This window comes from Emydura macquarii, unplaced genomic scaffold (assembly GCF_026122565.2).
Source record: "Emydura macquarii macquarii isolate MOO-44397 ecotype Brisbane River unplaced genomic scaffold, CSIRO-AGI_Emac_v2 contig_3305, whole genome shotgun sequence".
NCBI classification, from domain to species: Eukaryota; Metazoa; Chordata; order Testudines; family Chelidae; genus Emydura; species Emydura macquarii.
The window spans coordinates 1,863,715-1,880,548 of NW_027133442.1; the positions used below are offsets into that span (position 1 = coordinate 1,863,715).

General features: G+C 45.5%; 1 protein-coding gene across 1 annotated transcript; it reads left to right on the forward strand.

Moving 5' to 3' along the window:
- Positions 1–566: 566 nt before the first annotated feature.
- On the forward strand, positions 567–16,454 carry PAX1 (paired box 1). Its single transcript, XM_067532887.1, has 5 exons — positions 567–642; positions 6,549–7,178; positions 8,941–9,083; positions 10,026–10,245; positions 16,290–16,454. Exons 1-5 carry the CDS (start codon positions 567–569, stop codon positions 16,379–16,381), a joined length of 1,161 nt encoding a protein of 386 aa, XP_067388988.1. The 3' UTR covers positions 16,382–16,454.
- Positions 16,455–16,834: the final 380 nt, after the last annotated feature.

Sequence of the window (16,834 nt, forward strand, 5' to 3'; positions counted from 1 at the left end):
ACGTTACCTGTTTCTTAGACTGGATTCTCCCCTCCTCCTCCACCGTTTGCTGTGTAAAAAAAAAAAAAAAAAAAAAAAAAAAAAGCATTTCAGTCTAGTGCTCAGAATTTATTATTCGAAAGTAATAAAACACATTTTCCCTGCAGAGGACAAATTCTCGCGCCCCAGACCTTCGTGAGAACAAACAAATCTCTCCTGTGCTACATTTATTTTAAGGAATCAGTTTTCACAGAACATATGAACCCACAGACCTTTAGATCACGAAAGACTATTGAGAGCCCCTTGCCTGACCCTGTTTCTGAATCAACTCCAGGTAACAGCGAATCGTTTTCACCCATCATTTCCAAAACGCTCCGACTGTTGTTTCCATATTAATCCAGTGTGGTTCCACTTCTAACTTCCTTATCATAGGAGCGATTTCCACAGGGCATTCATTCCCTGAGTGTCAGCAGCTTATATGAAAGGAAATTACACTCCACTTCTTCCTCAGTTTGCTGACTTTATGCGGTTTTGATAATAAACACGCCCAGCCTAGCAAATAAAGTGAGATGCAAAGAGCAAACCGAATGCGGCGTGTGGACGATTTAAGGCCGAATCAAAATAAGCTGCACCGGCTGATCTGGAGTATGCTGTTTATTGAAGGTAAGCATATTATTTCATACTAATTGGCAGGCTTCCGCTGACAATCTGATGTGTTTGTATGTTCAGCTTTTCATCAGCAGCTGCCCTGCGGGCCAGCCCCGGGTCAGAGTATAAACACGAAAGAGCTGTCTACAAGAGACGGCGGGAGGGCCAGGCCAACCAGCCGCGTTTCAAGGCTGGGGGTTACCACACGTGCTCTGCGGCACGTGTAATGTTTGGAGAACTCATTATCCATGTTTAGTGGAAGGGGTTTCACGGGAGGATCTTCCAGTTCGCTTTCTTTCCACGTTTCAGGCGAGATTTATCTTTGCTCCGCATCGTCCTGGTTTTTCCGGAGTGGGGTGGATGTGAGGGGGAGGGGTGCATTGCATTGCATGGGACCAGACCACCCCCTCTGCCTTCTCTTTGGCAATTTGCCTCCTGATTTTACTTAAACCCCAAGCAGGCCGTTTCTTTCCCTCTCCTTTAAATCCTAGGCAGCCCGACGCTTGGCCGCTGAGGTTCTCTCAAGTAATGCAATCGCCCTAAGAGATGCACATCGAAATAACTCAGCCCAGATCAGGAGCTTTACTCCACTTAAATAAGAGCCAGCAAAGAGTTTATTTAAGAGACGGCTGTTTAGTAAGTGTGTATATATGCACTGATCGAGATGAAGGAGCGTTTATATACGTTGATAGAAGTGTGTATTGTGATAAGAAAGAAAGAGAAATGTAATACGCTAGATAGATATAGATATGAAAGAGAGAGTAATATCATAGATCATGAGATTAGATCGATGCTATTTTATCTATCTAATGTATAAATGGATACGAAATATATAAATTATATTTCTCTCTGACGGTGACAGAGAGTAATATACATCTATATATGCAGAGAATCTATTGAATCTCATATAATATATAATAGACTATATGTAATATGTAATATATTTCACTCTCCTCATATATCCATCTACTATAGCTATGTTACTCTCTCGCTGTAATCTGTCTCGTTCTTCATCAGCAGGCACAGGGCACTGATTTACACAGCCCTGCTTGGAGAGAAATTTATCTAGGTAGCCTTTAACCAATTTAAACTCTTTAGTTGAAGCCATCTCTGGAGCTAGTGGTTGGAGAGGATTTTGCAGCTCCTGGCCTCCGAAGCTTTGATTGATACTGCACCCCTTTGCATTAGAGGGCAGGCGATCCACATACCGCCTAGATAAATACAGTTACCCCGCTCTCCACGTCCTACCTTTATGGAGCTCGGGAGAGAGAAACGATCGAAGGCTTTCACAGGTACTCTGCCACTGTCACCCCTGCCCCTTAGCTTTGGCTTCAGGTTCCACACCCCCCCCCCTTCCCCCAATTTCCTCTCCCCCTCCGCCCTCCAGGTACGAACCAGCCTTATAAAAACAATCGGGAGCTTCGGTTAACTTTGAGATTTGTCTTGGTAAAACGCCTACAGGGGTAGGAGAGAAACGATTACAAAGAAAATAATAGGCGATGTCCTATATGGTGGCAACCGGGGGATAAGCTGGGAGAGTCACTGTAAGCAGGAGTTTATAAATCAGACAAACTCACTTTTGCTCTCCGAAACAAGCAGGAGTTAAAACAGCCGCCCGGATCTGGCCCTAGCATCAGTGGGCCCGATCCTGCGAAACCTTTACTCTGCAATCTCGAGACCTCTATGTATAATGTTTGCGTTGCTCTTTATTTTTCCGTATGCAGTGCAGTTTCCCTATGGTTAAAGGCTATATATATATATATATATAATACCTTTACACTGTGTTTTTCCTGTTTGGATAAAAGACAATTTTCCAAACGAGAGGTGATATTAACCTGGTATCTAACCTATGATCTTCTGAGAAAGTCAGTTCAGTATTTTTGCACGGACATGATCAGGTTGTAAGGTCCCTGATTTTCATTCTCCCCTCCCCCCCCCCATCAAAGCAATAATAATGCCAGCACTAGATTCCTTTCTCCTTCAAAAGAACATACCCACAATACTGTACCATTGAGGAACGTGAGTGAAATTGATCGACCTCCCCCTTCACTCTGTTCGATCATTTGGAGAACTTTCCCTAGCTTCTTTGTCTTTCCGCCTGAAACCGTCGCTTTCTACGCTTTCCTGAGTTGATCAATGAACGTAAATTCGCGTCCATTTCCATTCAGCAAAGGTCCGGCTCGCAGCCCTGTTCCGTAGATTCCTTCTCCCATCCCACCCTTTTGCTATCCCAGAATAATTTACAAACTCTTCTGCGGACAGAAACACGCTGCGTGGTGCAGGATCGCATAGTATTTTTATACAAAACTAGCAATTCCTTGCCTTCTTCTCGAGTCTCTGCCTACGCGACAATATTTGGGATGAGGAACTCCTCCATTAACCCCAGCTGTTCGCTTGTCTTCTTTCCTTCCCATCAGATAATTCTCCGAACAAAAGAAGTTCCTCAAGACCCTGTAAAATAGCAAACTTCGCAGGGCTGAATTATCACAGATTTCCAACAGAGGGAGACAAATCGCTAGCTTTTCTGCCGTGGTATTTTGTGTGGTCTCAGATGCGACTCCCTGCTATAACCAAACTTTTTTTTTTCCCCACACAGAAAAATGCAAGTGTTCTGTTGTATCTTGAAATAAATGATCATTTGCTCATTTCCAAATGCTAGCGGCTTAGAATCTGTCTTTTTAGTGGAAAACCGAAATCTATTGCGAATGGGAGCGTTAATCTTCCTTCCTTTGGGCAATTAAATAATCGATTAGTTGGTAATAAGGCCCTTATCATTTTCACGAGCAGGTATATGTCCTCTTTAATCTTCCCTGATTGCATCCTATCATTTTAGTAGAGCGAGGATCATTATAAAAGTCAGACGCCAAATGCGGTTCCTGCAAAAGGAAAGGATTTGAACCCTGAGCGAAGAAGAAAACATTGAACGGAGACCTGCAATAAGACTGAATAAAATGGTCATTTCTAGAGCGACCTGCCCTCAGAGGTGACCTGCAAGATTAATATCGCAGTCATCAAAATGACAAAGAGGGAAACGTTCTTTTTCTCAACCCTTTCTAAATCCCCTTTGCTTTGCTGGATCTGACTTGCATTTGTTTTTCATAGTAGCGTACACCTCGGGAGCAGCAAGTGTCGCTGCTGAAAATGACGGGGAAATAAACACGTTTCAAAGGAGATTTTGGCTTTCAAAACGTTGAATGAAATGTTTAAATTTAAGTCAATTGAATTAAAATGATTTTTTTTCCTTTTAAAAAACCATGATTGGTTGCTTTAGTTTATTTCACCCTGTTCTGCTTAATTTGTGCCACTATTAATCGCAAACTGTCAAGGGGTTTTCTGGCCAATATTTACTCGAACAATCTGTGTCTACTCAACTTTTTATTTATCTCGGAAGGGGAGATATATATGTATTCCATCGTGTCAGTGGTAATTATGTGTAACGATTCCTTCTTTCTCTCCGCGGTTCCTCGCACTTTTTGCACGAGACGTGCAATATCCAGAGTGATACAGAGATTATATCTTCTTCATCGGCGCGCTGTGTCTTTTCCATTGATCTGAAAGCTCCGATCATGCATTCGTAATTTATTACTCCCCGTCGTACTAATTGACATATTAATATATGCTGCTTAGTAGCTAACGATTCTTTCTGGTCAAGCAAGTCAAGGTAAAAGGGTCAGGGGCAGGCTGTTACCTTGCTCCGTTCTGATCTTTTCCATCTGTGAGCCTTTGCAGGCAAAATAACCGCGTCTGTTATACAGTAGCTGACAAATGACACTTGCTGTTTAGTTAGTGGCCCTATTAAAAGCGCACCGGAGGAGATCTGAGGTGCGGAGAATAAATACGACACTAAAAGCGCGGTTGGTTCCAGTGAAAGAATGGTTTCAGAGCGTTTCAAAGCTCTTATTCTACGAAAGAGCTAGTGATCCGGGTTAGATTCCCTATTAGGAGTCAAACAGGATTTATTGGCTTAAAAGTCATAAGTGAACCTAAGAACCACACTGAAAATGATTCATAGATCCGGATTCTGTTTGCACGCCCTTCCCAGTGCCATCGGAACAGCAGTGTAACAGACTTTTAAAAACAGTGTGGTAATTCATCTGCTTTTTTTGTTGCTGTTGAGATTTTAGCTTTGGTATTAAAGACAAATCTCACAGTCTAACACGAGGCTATGCGTGTCTTCTGACCTTTTAAAGGCTAGATCAATAATGGTAATATATCTTTTTTGGGGAAAACCTTCTATCATTTAACACTTACCCATATCCAAACCTTCACAGCGTGTTATGAGGCATATTTTGAAATACAATAAAACAAAAGACAGAGGTCACTTTGCAGGCTGAACCGTTAATAATGTCACCCACAGGGTTCAAAAGAGCCTGGAAACAGCCAGGGAGTCTGATTCCATTCGGAACACAGAAAAACACTCCTCTTGGCCAGTTCGAGCTTCCAAAAACGGATCTGCGTGGCTTTAATCGCGGCTTGAGCCAGACCACATTTATCTCTCACTGCTTCTACAGACGATTCGAAACAGAAAATTCTCCAGCCTGCTGCGTTTATATTTCAAAATGACCTCCCTCCTTATTATCCTGCGTGATAACCTGAAAATGCTGCGCGTCTTTATTTTTCAAGGTCCGATTCCCTGCCCTGCTCACTGAGGCAAAGCCAGTTAAATCCATGGGAGTTTTGCCTGAGGGAGGACGGTGGGATCTGACAGGTGGCCTACACAGAACGTGGCGGGGGGCCCTGATGCACAGCGCCGTGGAGGGAGAGCGGACTCTACAGGATCGGCCCCCTGCATTGCCAACAAAGGCTCAAAATGAAGTGGGTGTACCTGGCTTTTAAAGACAGCCACTGCAAGCACCTCCCCGCCCCCACCCCCGCTCCTTAGCAAAAAAAAAAAAAAATTCCCATCCAAGCGGAAAGGGGCTCGCGCAGAAAAGTGGGGGTGAGAATGCGCCGAGCCTTTGGCAGACCCCTGCTCCAGGCAGCTGTGCCGCTGGAACTGTTGTTTCAGGAGTAGTTGAGGGAGAGGAGGGCGGATAGGGGAAAAAAAGTCCCGCAAAAAGAAGCAAGCCTCTGCCAGTTCGCAAGGCCGGGAACCAATGAAATGCCAACTCCGGCGTGACCACCGAGATTGACGTGGAAGACACGTCAAATTGATCTGAACTCACTGCAGGCTCCTGGATGGGCTAATTTACCCCGCTCGGATGCAGATCACCTTGGGCGCGCGTCGCCAGCCTTTTGAAATTGTCCCGGGAGCAGCGGAGAGAAAGGGGCCGGGGCCAGGGCAGCCCGCTGCGTTCCCGGGGAGCCTGCCCGGCTGGTGCTCGCAGCCCCCCTCTATGCATCCGCGCTGCCTTGGGGGGAGACAGAGCCCGGGGCGCGCAGAGCCAGCCGCTGTCCGCGCAAGGCGCTTGTCTCTTTGCGGGCGATGGGTAAGGCGCTGCGGGTGCGTTTGATGGCTGCGCTTTGGGAGGAGGAAGCGGAGGAGGGGAGGGGGGAGATCTTGAGCAGCCGGGGCCGGGCGCAGTTTCGTTTTTGCTCTCCCGAGGCAGCGCTGCAGCGCGGGGATTAAAAAACGCTAACTGGGAAGCATCCCCGCGCCCGTCCCGAGCGAGGCCTACGGGCGCAGCCTTCCCTGGCCACCCCGGGCAGGGCAGGGCGAATCCGGCTACTGGGCGTCTCGCCACCCGCCCGGTCCTGCCCGGTCTCCCCACCCCCCCAGCGGCGCGGCGTTTATTTTGGATCGGCAGCTCCGTAGCTGGGGCGAGGGGACCGCGGCGCGTGTCTGCGCTCCCCGTCCCTCCGCGCGGTGTGTGTGTGGGGATGGGGGTGGGCCGAGATAGGCGCGGGGTGTCTCTTTCCCGTCTTCTTTTTTCCAGCCGTGCGGTGGTAACCCGTCCTTCTCCCCCTCCCCCCCCTTGCAGAGCAAACCTACGGCGAAGTGAACCAGCTGGGGGGCGTCTTTGTGAACGGCAGACCCCTGCCCAACGCCATCCGCCTGCGGATCGTGGAGCTGGCCCAGCTGGGGATCCGGCCCTGCGACATCAGCCGCCAGCTGCGGGTCTCCCACGGCTGCGTGAGCAAGATCCTGGCCCGCTACAACGAGACGGGCTCCATCCTCCCGGGCGCCATCGGGGGAAGCAAGCCGCGGGTCACCACTCCCAACGTGGTAAAGCACATCCGAGACTACAAGCAAGGCGACCCGGGCATCTTCGCGTGGGAGATCCGGGACCGGCTGCTGGCCGACGGGGTCTGCGACAAGTACAACGTGCCCTCGGTCAGCTCCATCAGCAGGATTTTAAGGAACAAAATCGGGAACCTCTCCCAGCCGAACCCCTACGACAGCGGCAAACACCCCGCCCCCCAGCCGGCGCTGCCCTATAACCCCATTTACCAGTACCCCTATCCCAGCCCCATGGCCTCCTCCGGGGCCAAAATGGGCAATCACCCGGGAGCGCCGGTCACAGCCGGACATGTCAGTATCCCCAGATCCTGGCCCTCGGCGCATTCGGTCAGCAACATCCTGGGCATCCGGACCTTCATGGAGCAGACAGGTCAGCGAGCGGAGCTGCACGGCCCCGCGGTTGCATTGGGGGTCCGGCTGAGTTGGGTGGCTTGGGTTTTTTACCTACGGGGGGGGAGGCACCTGCCTCGTGATTTGGGGTGCCTGCAATTTGGAGGGCTTGATTATATTTTTAGCAGGTGGGTGCTCAGCGCTTCCTGAACACCAGGCCCCTTTGGGGCACCTCGAATGGGAAGCACTTGAAATCACCAGTGGCTTTTGAAAAATCCCTTTTTATTTGATTTGATTATTTTTAACCTGGGCGACACCAGGGCTAAAAGGACTGTATCAATAACCCCGGGCATTTGGGGGCGGATCTGACGGACCAGCTGCAGACACAAGACATCCTGAACTTTTGGTGAAAAATGTGGAAAATATTCGAGGGGGTGATAGATTGCCAGCCAGCCATTCAGAGCTCTGACTCCCACCCCACTCCAAAACAAAAACAAAAACAAGCCCAGCAAATTCGTATCGCGATTTCCTTTTGCCAGTTCTAAGCAAACGCCTCCGACATTAATTTGATCAGTTTTCAGAGATGTTCCTTCCCTCTTAGCATTTTTAAAAGAACTGTTTTATGCATTCCTTCTTTACTAGAAAAGAAAAAGAGATCGTAATTGTCACACTAGCTAGAAAACATCCCTTCTTAGTCATCAGAAGAAATGATTAATATAAACACTCTCCCAGGCCGATCTTTGCTGGCAAATTGGATCGTTTTTAAAATTTCTGTCACGCTTTATTAATACAAAACCGTATTCAGTACATTAATGCCCAGTTCCATTTTTGTTGGGAACACGTAGTTTGGGGAAATGTCCTCTCTTTTATCCTCCCAAACCCAAAAGGTAAAAAAATCAACCGCCCCCATTTCTGTCTATGAAATTGTACCTCTTAAATTAAAAGAGCACGAAAGTTTCCTAGTAAAGCAGAGAGACCTATTTTAGAGGAGACAGGAGGGGAACTGTTGCAGCTGAATTGTAAGCAAAGCTGGTCATAATTTAGGCCATCAGAGTTGGTGTTTTATGTCCCCCCGCCCGTCTCTTTTGGCTTCGTGGTCTGCTATGCAGTTTTCATAAAACAGACAGACACATTTGAGATGCTAACCCACTGCCCCAGGTTCCTATTGGTTTTGCTAATCCATACGTGAGCGATTGTCACGTTTAGAAAGCAGGATCCCAGATGTGTATTCGCTTCGGATTCAGGCACATTCTGTAGCCAGAAAGCATTTTCAGTCTGAAAACGTTTCCCAAATCTGGATTCTGTTTGTAGCCTCTGGACGACGCTGTTTTAATAGTAACAGTTTCATGATTGGGGAACGGAGGGTATCTATTTGAGGAGAAATAAAACCAACCTTTTTCCTCCCCATAAAGCCTGGTTTTATATTATAGGTAAGGATCTTTGTCAGATAATTCGCGATTCCAATTTTTAATGATTCTTGTACAAAGCTCCATCCACGTATGCAGCAAACACTTCAAAATGCCTCCTGGCCGGGGAGATTTTTAAACAGCTTCTGTGGCCGCTTTCTGACCGAAAGCGAAACAAACCCTGGCTTGATTCTGTTCTCATTGAAACCCAGGGCAAAACACCCTGCTGGCTTCATCCCGGAGCAGGATCGGAGCCCGGCGGGGTAGTCTGCGTTGCTTTTCACAGCGGTTAGAGATGGGATAGGCTAGCGAGGGTGTTGCAGGTTCGTGGAAATACACGAAACAGGCTAGATCTCTGCGGATGACTACATTTCCTGCGATCTCTTCCTATCCCAGGGGCTCTGGCTGGGACAGAGGGATCGGCTTACCCACCAAAAATGGAAGACTGGCCCAGTGTGAACAGGACGGCCTTCCCTTCCGCCCAGGGAGTCAATGGGATTGATAAAGCTGTCATGGAAGCGGACATTAAATACCCCCAGGTAACATCTTCCCGCAAGGCGTTTGCAGCCGGGAGGGGTGAGGGGGGGAGGAGAGGGGAATAGTCATGAAGGAAATACAGTCGGTGTGTTTGTGTGTGTGTGTGTGTGTGTGTGTAAGAGAGGGGGAGATTTGGGGATTTTGAAGGAAAATGGTGAGTGCAAATTGCGGGAATATTCGTGCAACTAAAACTAGTGCAGCTGAAGCATCAGATTGTTGTGCGTGCATTCACCCAGACGTAAACAGCCCCTGAGCCGAGGCTGTGAAAATACGTGTGCAATTAAAATCGAAACATTTAAAACACCAGATTGTGTGTGTGTGTGTGTGTGTGTGCAGGCGTACGCGATAGCACAAACATAATATTTGATGCCTTAAAGGAATCAATTTTGGTTGCACGTTTTTTATTTTCAGAACGTCACCTCAGAGTCAGTTTATATCCGTGTGTGTTTACATGTGTATGCATACACCGGGGTGTGTGTCACCCCCGTCTTCCCCCTCGCCCCCCACTGTCTGATGCATCCACTTAATTGATCAGTATTTACACCGCCTCAGCTCGGGATTGGTTTTGTTGTCGTTGTGATCAACTCCCCCCCCCCCCCTTTTTTTTTCTTTCCCCGCTTCCCCGTGCTCTTGGTTAATCAAAGCAATCGAATCCACGCGGCTATTGGATCGAATGCTGACACGGGGTTTATTTCTGTCTAGACGCCCGGTAGTATTGAAAAAGGAAAAAAAAAAAAAAAGGGGGGGGGGAGGAAGCAAGTTGATGCACAAAGTCTTTGCCCCCCTCCCCTGCTTGGCAGTGCCCGTTATTGCTGCGCACCCAGGAAGAGCTAGGGAGGTGCAGAGGTGCCACCTGCCAGGGGACCCTAAGCGGAATCCGTGATGGTTTGCCAGGCGTGTCACCAGCCTTACTGCCGGAGTCTCTCTTCTCCTTCTCTTCGCAGCCTGCCCCCGGGCTTTCCACCGTCAGCAGCTTCCTGCCAGCCTGCGCCTACCCCTCTTCCAACCAGCACGGAGTCTATGGTGGCCCCGGGGCGGGGTACATCACCTCCGGCCACCCCTGGCAGGCGCAAAGCAGCTCGCTGGCTCACCACGGGCCAGGAGTGACGGTCCACGGGGGAGATCTAGCCACCGCCATGGCGTTCAAGCATCCCGCCAGAGAAGGTAAGGGGGCGAGGGGGTGGGTGGCTGGCCCGGAGACCAGGAGCGCGCAGAGCCAACAGGGGATGTGTGACCTGGCTGGTGACCTGAGCGATTTATCCTTTGCTTCTGCATGGCCGGGCCTAGCCCGCACAGGGCAGGAGGCTGGAAACGCCTCCCCACCCCGCAGCCTTTTCTCATCGAGGGTCCTTTGGAGAAGAGGCTTCCCCCCTCCTCCCTCCGCCCTCCGCCGGCTGGGGTCGGGTTGGCACCCGCAACTTGCTTCCCCGCGCAGGTGGCAGAATATCACCCGCCACTTAAACGCCGTAGGAGGCGGGGGAGGAAGAGAACAAATTCGGGTCTGTCCATGGATTTATGGACTGACTGATACCACTGCTATAGAGAGCCATGAGAGCAATAAATACCTTCCGAGACGGTTGTGTAACTTCTTAAGTATAGAGCACGTTTTTTAAAACATGGGAAAGAGCTGTTCCATATAGCTATACATGTGTATTATATATATATATATAGAGAGAGAGAGAGAGCATTTTTAAAACACATGGGAATGTTTTGTTCTGGCCCATATATATACTAATATATATATGTATATATGGGCCAGAACAAAACATGCCCATATTTTTTTAAAATGCTGTATGCTTGCTTAGTTATACAACATCCTCAATATATAAATATATACACATTAAAATTAATTACACTATATAACTATAACTTGCCTATGTATTTATAAATATATATTACAAGCACACACACATATAATTTATATATAACTATATATAATTTATATATAGATAATATGTAATTTTATATTACACTATATATCTATAAAAGAACATGCTTATGTTTGTGTGTATATATATTTTACGCACACACCTATATAATTTTATTTCACACACGTGTGTGTACGTGATATTTATAAAATTACATGTAATATAGAACTTTTAAAATGTATATAAAACATTAATCTGTGGAAGAGAATATATAAATATAAAAGAACATTTCTCTGTGTATGTTTGTCTCTATGTATTACAGGCACACACATGTGATTGTGTTTCGCACACATATGCTTGTACATAGAATTTGGAAAATGACATATAATATAGAACTTGTAAAATTCGTATATAAAATTAGTCGGGAAGAGAATGCCACAGAAATTGAGTTCTACTCTATTTCATGAATACAGGATCGGGCCCTAAACCGTCTGATTTTTCATTTCTCAATTGCCCCAGTGGAGGCCCGCTCCAACAGTTTTTGAAGTCACTGAGTATCTTTCCATTGCCTTCAGCTGCACTTGGATCGGCCCTTGGATTTTAGTATTGCGGAGGATGGAAAATACAAAAACGATGCGGAGGAATTACCTACTCTTTGGTTTTTATTCATGTTTTAAAAACACCTATCGGTATGATGACCCGTTTCCAGCACATAGCTCGAGCTGGGCGGCATTGAGTGTGAGCCAATATTTGATAGGAATCAATTTATGTGTAATGGGGCTAGCACTAGGATAATTTTTAAATTGAGGGTTATGATCGCTTACCATCAATTAATGCCATTTAGATGCTTGATGATATTTACTTCAATGCACTGACTCAGAAGAGTTACATTCTGCTTGCTACTTTTACATGCAAGTGGTAAGCTTAAAAGGTTTATGTTCTAGTACTTCTAAACTTCTATGGAAATATGAAAATGCATTAAGGAGTTGTCCCTCCCCACCCCAAGAGGCATCTAAAATAATTTCAGATTGTATCCTTGCTAAAATATTTGCTAGTTCAGAATTGTACAACCCCATACACTAAACATATTTCATATTTGCTACCAGTAAAAACATAAAGATTCAACGTGGAAACCATTTTTCGTCTTAATGTTCAGTCATGTGCGATGGAAATCTCAGAGGAAGCAGAAAGATCTGGGGCAAACATTCAGTTTTTAATTCTTTAAAACAAAGATCTCTTTCTTATAGATAAATATCTATGCCTAGAGTATGCATTGGATGCAATGAAACAGAAAAGAAATTACCCAGTGATATTTTTTATCATATAATAAATACAGTGAAGTGACAGAGGTTGAGCATTAGAGACATTCGTTTTTTGTAATAATAATTTTAGCCATATTAAATAAGTATTTTTACTGGATACCTCTGACCATAAATCTTGCACAAGTGCTGGCTGATAATCCAGTTGTAAGAAAGACACACTCATTCAATGAAAATGACTAACATTATAAATCGCTTATACTAGTTATTTTTTTCCCCGCAGGGAGTATTTAAAGTAATATACCATAGGGGTATAATAAGAGATCACATGTTTCTGATTTGAACACGTCTCTATACTGTAGTGTATTTTTTAATGTTGAACATTTTTCTTCTATTAATCACATTGGTTCATTTTAGGACGCTTTAGTTCTTTGATATGTGGTTTCATTTAAAAGCTAACTCATCTGTTCTGTCTCTATTCTTTGTCCTTTTTTTGCGATGTACATTACTTTCCAGTCTTTTTCACATTTGTAATTCATTTTCCACTTATCAGCTAATTTATGTATTACTGTTTTAATATACGACCCGTGACCATTTTTGCCTAACTAATGTAACCTGGTGAGAGTTACAAACTCAGTTTGTCGCTAATAATGAGTGGTTCTGTACAATCAGGGGTAACAAATAATAACCATAAAAGGATTTTTAGAAAGAAAGAAAGAAAGAAAGAAAGAAAGAAAGAAAGAAAGAAAATTTTGTTAAATATCTGTGTACATTCTAGTTTCACTAGTTTTCTATATATATAAAAGATAGATAAATATATCTTTTACAATCAAACGTGTTGTTTATCAAAATATAGTGTCTGTGTGTGTGTGTGTGTGTGTGTGAGAGAGAGCTCTTCAATTTTAATAAAAAGTATGAACTCTTTGGACACCTCAGAACTAAGAGTATAAAAACATCACTGCAATAATTACATTCGAAAAGCATAGCTTCTTATATCTCCTGTAAGTTATTTTATTTGATAAGTAATGATTGTCTCAAGTGACTCAGCTGTATGAGATGTGTATAAATAGACACATAGGCTCTGATACACAACCCCCTTAATCCCGCCCCCCCATTTAACTGCTATGTATCAGATAAAATTCACTCATCTAAACAGTCCGTATGAATCTAGTATATTTCTATATTTTCAAGATAGCTGTGACAAAGAAAGTTAATTTTACTTTTATATACCACCGGTGTAATCCTACCAAACCTGTTACTTTATCTGGGTGATTTGCTTTGAAATGTAAAGCAAGTCCAAAGTAGTAACTGGAAAGCGAATAGATAGTCAAATACATTTATGGACAGATTTTCTAAAACATGATCAATGAGTGCTCAGAACCTTGGAAAATTTGACCATTAAAGTATTTTGTGAAACCTTTTATTCGATCATATTTAAACCGCAAGAACTTCATGGCCTAAGAACCCCTTCCAGGGACCGGAAGGATTGGTGAAGGATCTGGGCACCTCCGACCCTATATAAACAGGAAAAGGAATAGAGAGAAGTGAAAGGATTTGATCATAATTTAACATGCATTAATTTTCCATACAAAGATTAACAGATTTTATTCATAACCTATATTTGCTGCCTTTAAAAGACCCATTTGCATTTGCTCAACTTCTTAGATCCTATGTATTTATTTCATTCCCATTCCAGAAATAGTAACCATCCATTGTCAAATCCATCCCATCCTGATATAAGCCTGTTACGTGTATCCCACAGATACTGTGAAGTTAAACAAACACTATTTTAATCAATTTAACCTAGTCAGACATTTCCAACCAATTACAACTTTGCTGTCATTTCCATGCCGTTTTCAGGTCATTCTGCTTTCATAAATTGGTAGAGAACATTCATTTTCCAGACAATTTGCATTGAAATCTAACTGCAAAAACAACCTTCTGCTACATCTGTAAACGAGATGGTTCCTCACGCTAAAGGTCTGGGTCTGAGAGTTAAAAGTGTTTAAAAGTTAATTTACCCTTTGGAATCAGAACAGCTTTTGAATATGGGGAGGGGGGAAGTGAGCGGGGAGAGGGGAGGAATGTAGCAATTTGTTAAACTGGGCAATTCTCCCACTCCCATCTTCCACCTAAAAGATCATAGTGTATCATTTACTACAGTAGCAAAGTGTCCATCTTAAGCAGATGGCCCCCAAATCGAATAGAAGACGATGAAGTTGTCAATTTCTTGGAAAGATGGGTGCTTCCTTGGGATGTATAGCGATTGGGGCAATATCTACTGGTCAAAATAATCAAAGCATTGCCTTAAGAAAGAAAGAAAGAAAGAAAGAAAGAAAAAGAAAACACAGGGCCTTCATCATTAGTTTCTCGAACGTATGCCACGCCTTGGCAAACATTTACAATTGGTTTGATTTAGGGCCCGATCTTGTTTGCCTTATGAGTGTAAAGTAGCTTTGGCCAGCACATACAATGTAAGGGGCTCTTAAAGCCAGAGGATTAGACGGGTTGGTGACAGCAATTTCCTCTGATTTAGCACTGATAACTTACCTCGATTGCGGTTCTTTTTTTCTTCCTCTGGGGTCGGCCCATTCACCTGTCCGACTCCCCCGGGAGGCTGCGTATCTCAATCGAGGGCTGGCCTAAAACCGTGCCTGGGGCCCAGTCTGGTTTGTATAACCCAGATTTAGTCTCGGAGTCTGAAAAATGGAGGTGTTTCGCAAAAATACACACCCACCGCCCCCTGAAAAAGCAGCAGCCTCTCGCTGCCCTGCGCGGCCCCGAAGTGGGGGTTTTACATCTGGCCGCTGGGGCTGGGCGATGAGCCTGTGCCTGGTGTCTCGCATTCGTTTTTTAGGTCTCAGCAGAACCTGTGGAACTCGCGCACCGCGGGGCTGAAGTGGATTCCGCGCCTCTGGTGTGCACGGGACGGGCGAGATAGGAAACAAGCCATGGCTGGCTTCGTCGTTTGGAAAGGGGGAAAAAATTCCTCTCCGTCTCTCTCGCGTTTCCAGCAGCCCTGCATCTCGTTACTTGGGCTGCGAGCGGCCAGGCGCGGCCGTCGCCTTGGGTGTGAAGCTCCGAGAGTCAGCACTAGATCTAATACAGATGTGTGGCTGGGGGGGGGGGGCGGAACTGAAGTGGATTTAAAATGCCTCTTCTCCGCTCCACAAGGACAGCTCCTCGCCCCTACGCCAAACGGGCCAGGCACAGCCTTGAGACCCATCCACACCCCCCGCCGCCGTGCTTGCACTTGTTCTGGGCTATCCCTCCATTCGGAGCGGGAAAGGGACTCACTCACTTCTAAAACAAAGGCGCCTTTCTAGGCAAATAAGCAGCGATCGCTCAAGACAGAGGCAGCAGTTGGTCACTGCTATAGTCACCGCATTTCTGAGACACCCGGGTCCCTTCCCGAACCCTTAACACCGCCCCGGCCCCCTTGTGTTGTCCGGCGCTGTCGGTGGAACCGGAGACACGGGGCACATCACCTGCGAACAGAATCCACCGTTTAGCTCTGTACACAGCCCTTCCGCTCCCTCGCCTCATCCGCCCCGCCTCTGTATTTCCCACTCTTGCGAAATAGATTCCTTAACGCATTTGATCAGCCATCCATTTGCAGCCAGATTTGCCTTGGGGGGAAATTGCCCTTTCCTTTCAGATTGCTGTGCCTTGGAAGGTTGGCTATTTAAAGCCTGGAGGGGTCGAGTCATTTCAAGTGAAGTTATTATTCTACTGAAGGTCTCGGGAGGAGACTTGTCACTGTTGCAGGGCAGAAAATGTCTCACTTTCCTGCAGCGAAAGGGAAAGGTTTTTAGAGGTTTTCTTTTTCTTTCTTTCTTTTTCTTTTCTTTTTTAAAACGAGCAGCGATTATTGATCAACAAGTGTGTGTGAATGTGAAATTGACAGGGCAGGTTCTCCGGGCCCTAGGTGGGTAAATATACTGCGAGTGTAAAGCAAAACTAATCAGGCTCCACAAGAGGTCTCAGTCTGATGCTATCTAATGAAACAAACAGAACGGTTACAGTCAATGCATTAAGAGTATGCCAACCGATTTGTTTCTCTTTCTTTCCCTTGCTGCAGTTGTGGACAGAAAACCGGCCAGTCCTGTAGGCAAACCGCAAGACACGCTAAATAATATACATGGACTTTCTGTCCCAGCCTCATCTTCCTAAAGCTTGCAGTGAATCAGCCAAGAGAGGGAGAGTTTTGGATCAAACACCTGCAACCCCGAAAATGAAAGAGAAACTAAAAGCACAAGTGCATTTGAAGAGGCTGTATTTGAAACAAGCCCAGGCAATAAAAAGAGATGATGACTTTTTAATGCACGAGTGAATTGGATCTGGACATTCATTGACCCTGTGCCTTGAGTGAAAGATTTCTTCGGTCAAGTTGGAAGGTGGTGATGGGAGAGAATTATTTTCTTTCTTTCTTTTTTTCCCCTTTCTTTCTTTTACACAAGAGACCTCTGGATGAATAGCAATCACAGGTTTTTCACTAGACCTACAGCCACTGTTCATTGCTTACACTGCTCCAGACTTTATTCTGTCACAATGACGTACATTACTCTAGAGAGGATTTATTCAGCATCTCTAAAGCCTTAGCCCGATCTGTGCTCTGAAGCCGTT

What these genes read in the sequence shown, in the direction of transcription:
- PAX1 (XM_067532887.1), top strand. Translation starts at nt 567, where the DNA reads ATGCGGCGTGTGGACGATTTAAGGCCGAATCAAAATAAGCTGCACCGG. An exon ending in CGGACATTAAATACCCCCAG is followed by an intron (nt 9,084 to 10,025) that starts GTAACATCTTCC and finishes TTCTCTTCGCAG; the next exon opens with CCTGCCCCCGGGCTTTCCAC. An exon ending in CAAGCATCCCGCCAGAGAAG is followed by an intron (nt 10,246 to 16,289) that starts GTAAGGGGGCGA and finishes CCCTTGCTGCAG; the next exon opens with TTGTGGACAGAAAACCGGCC.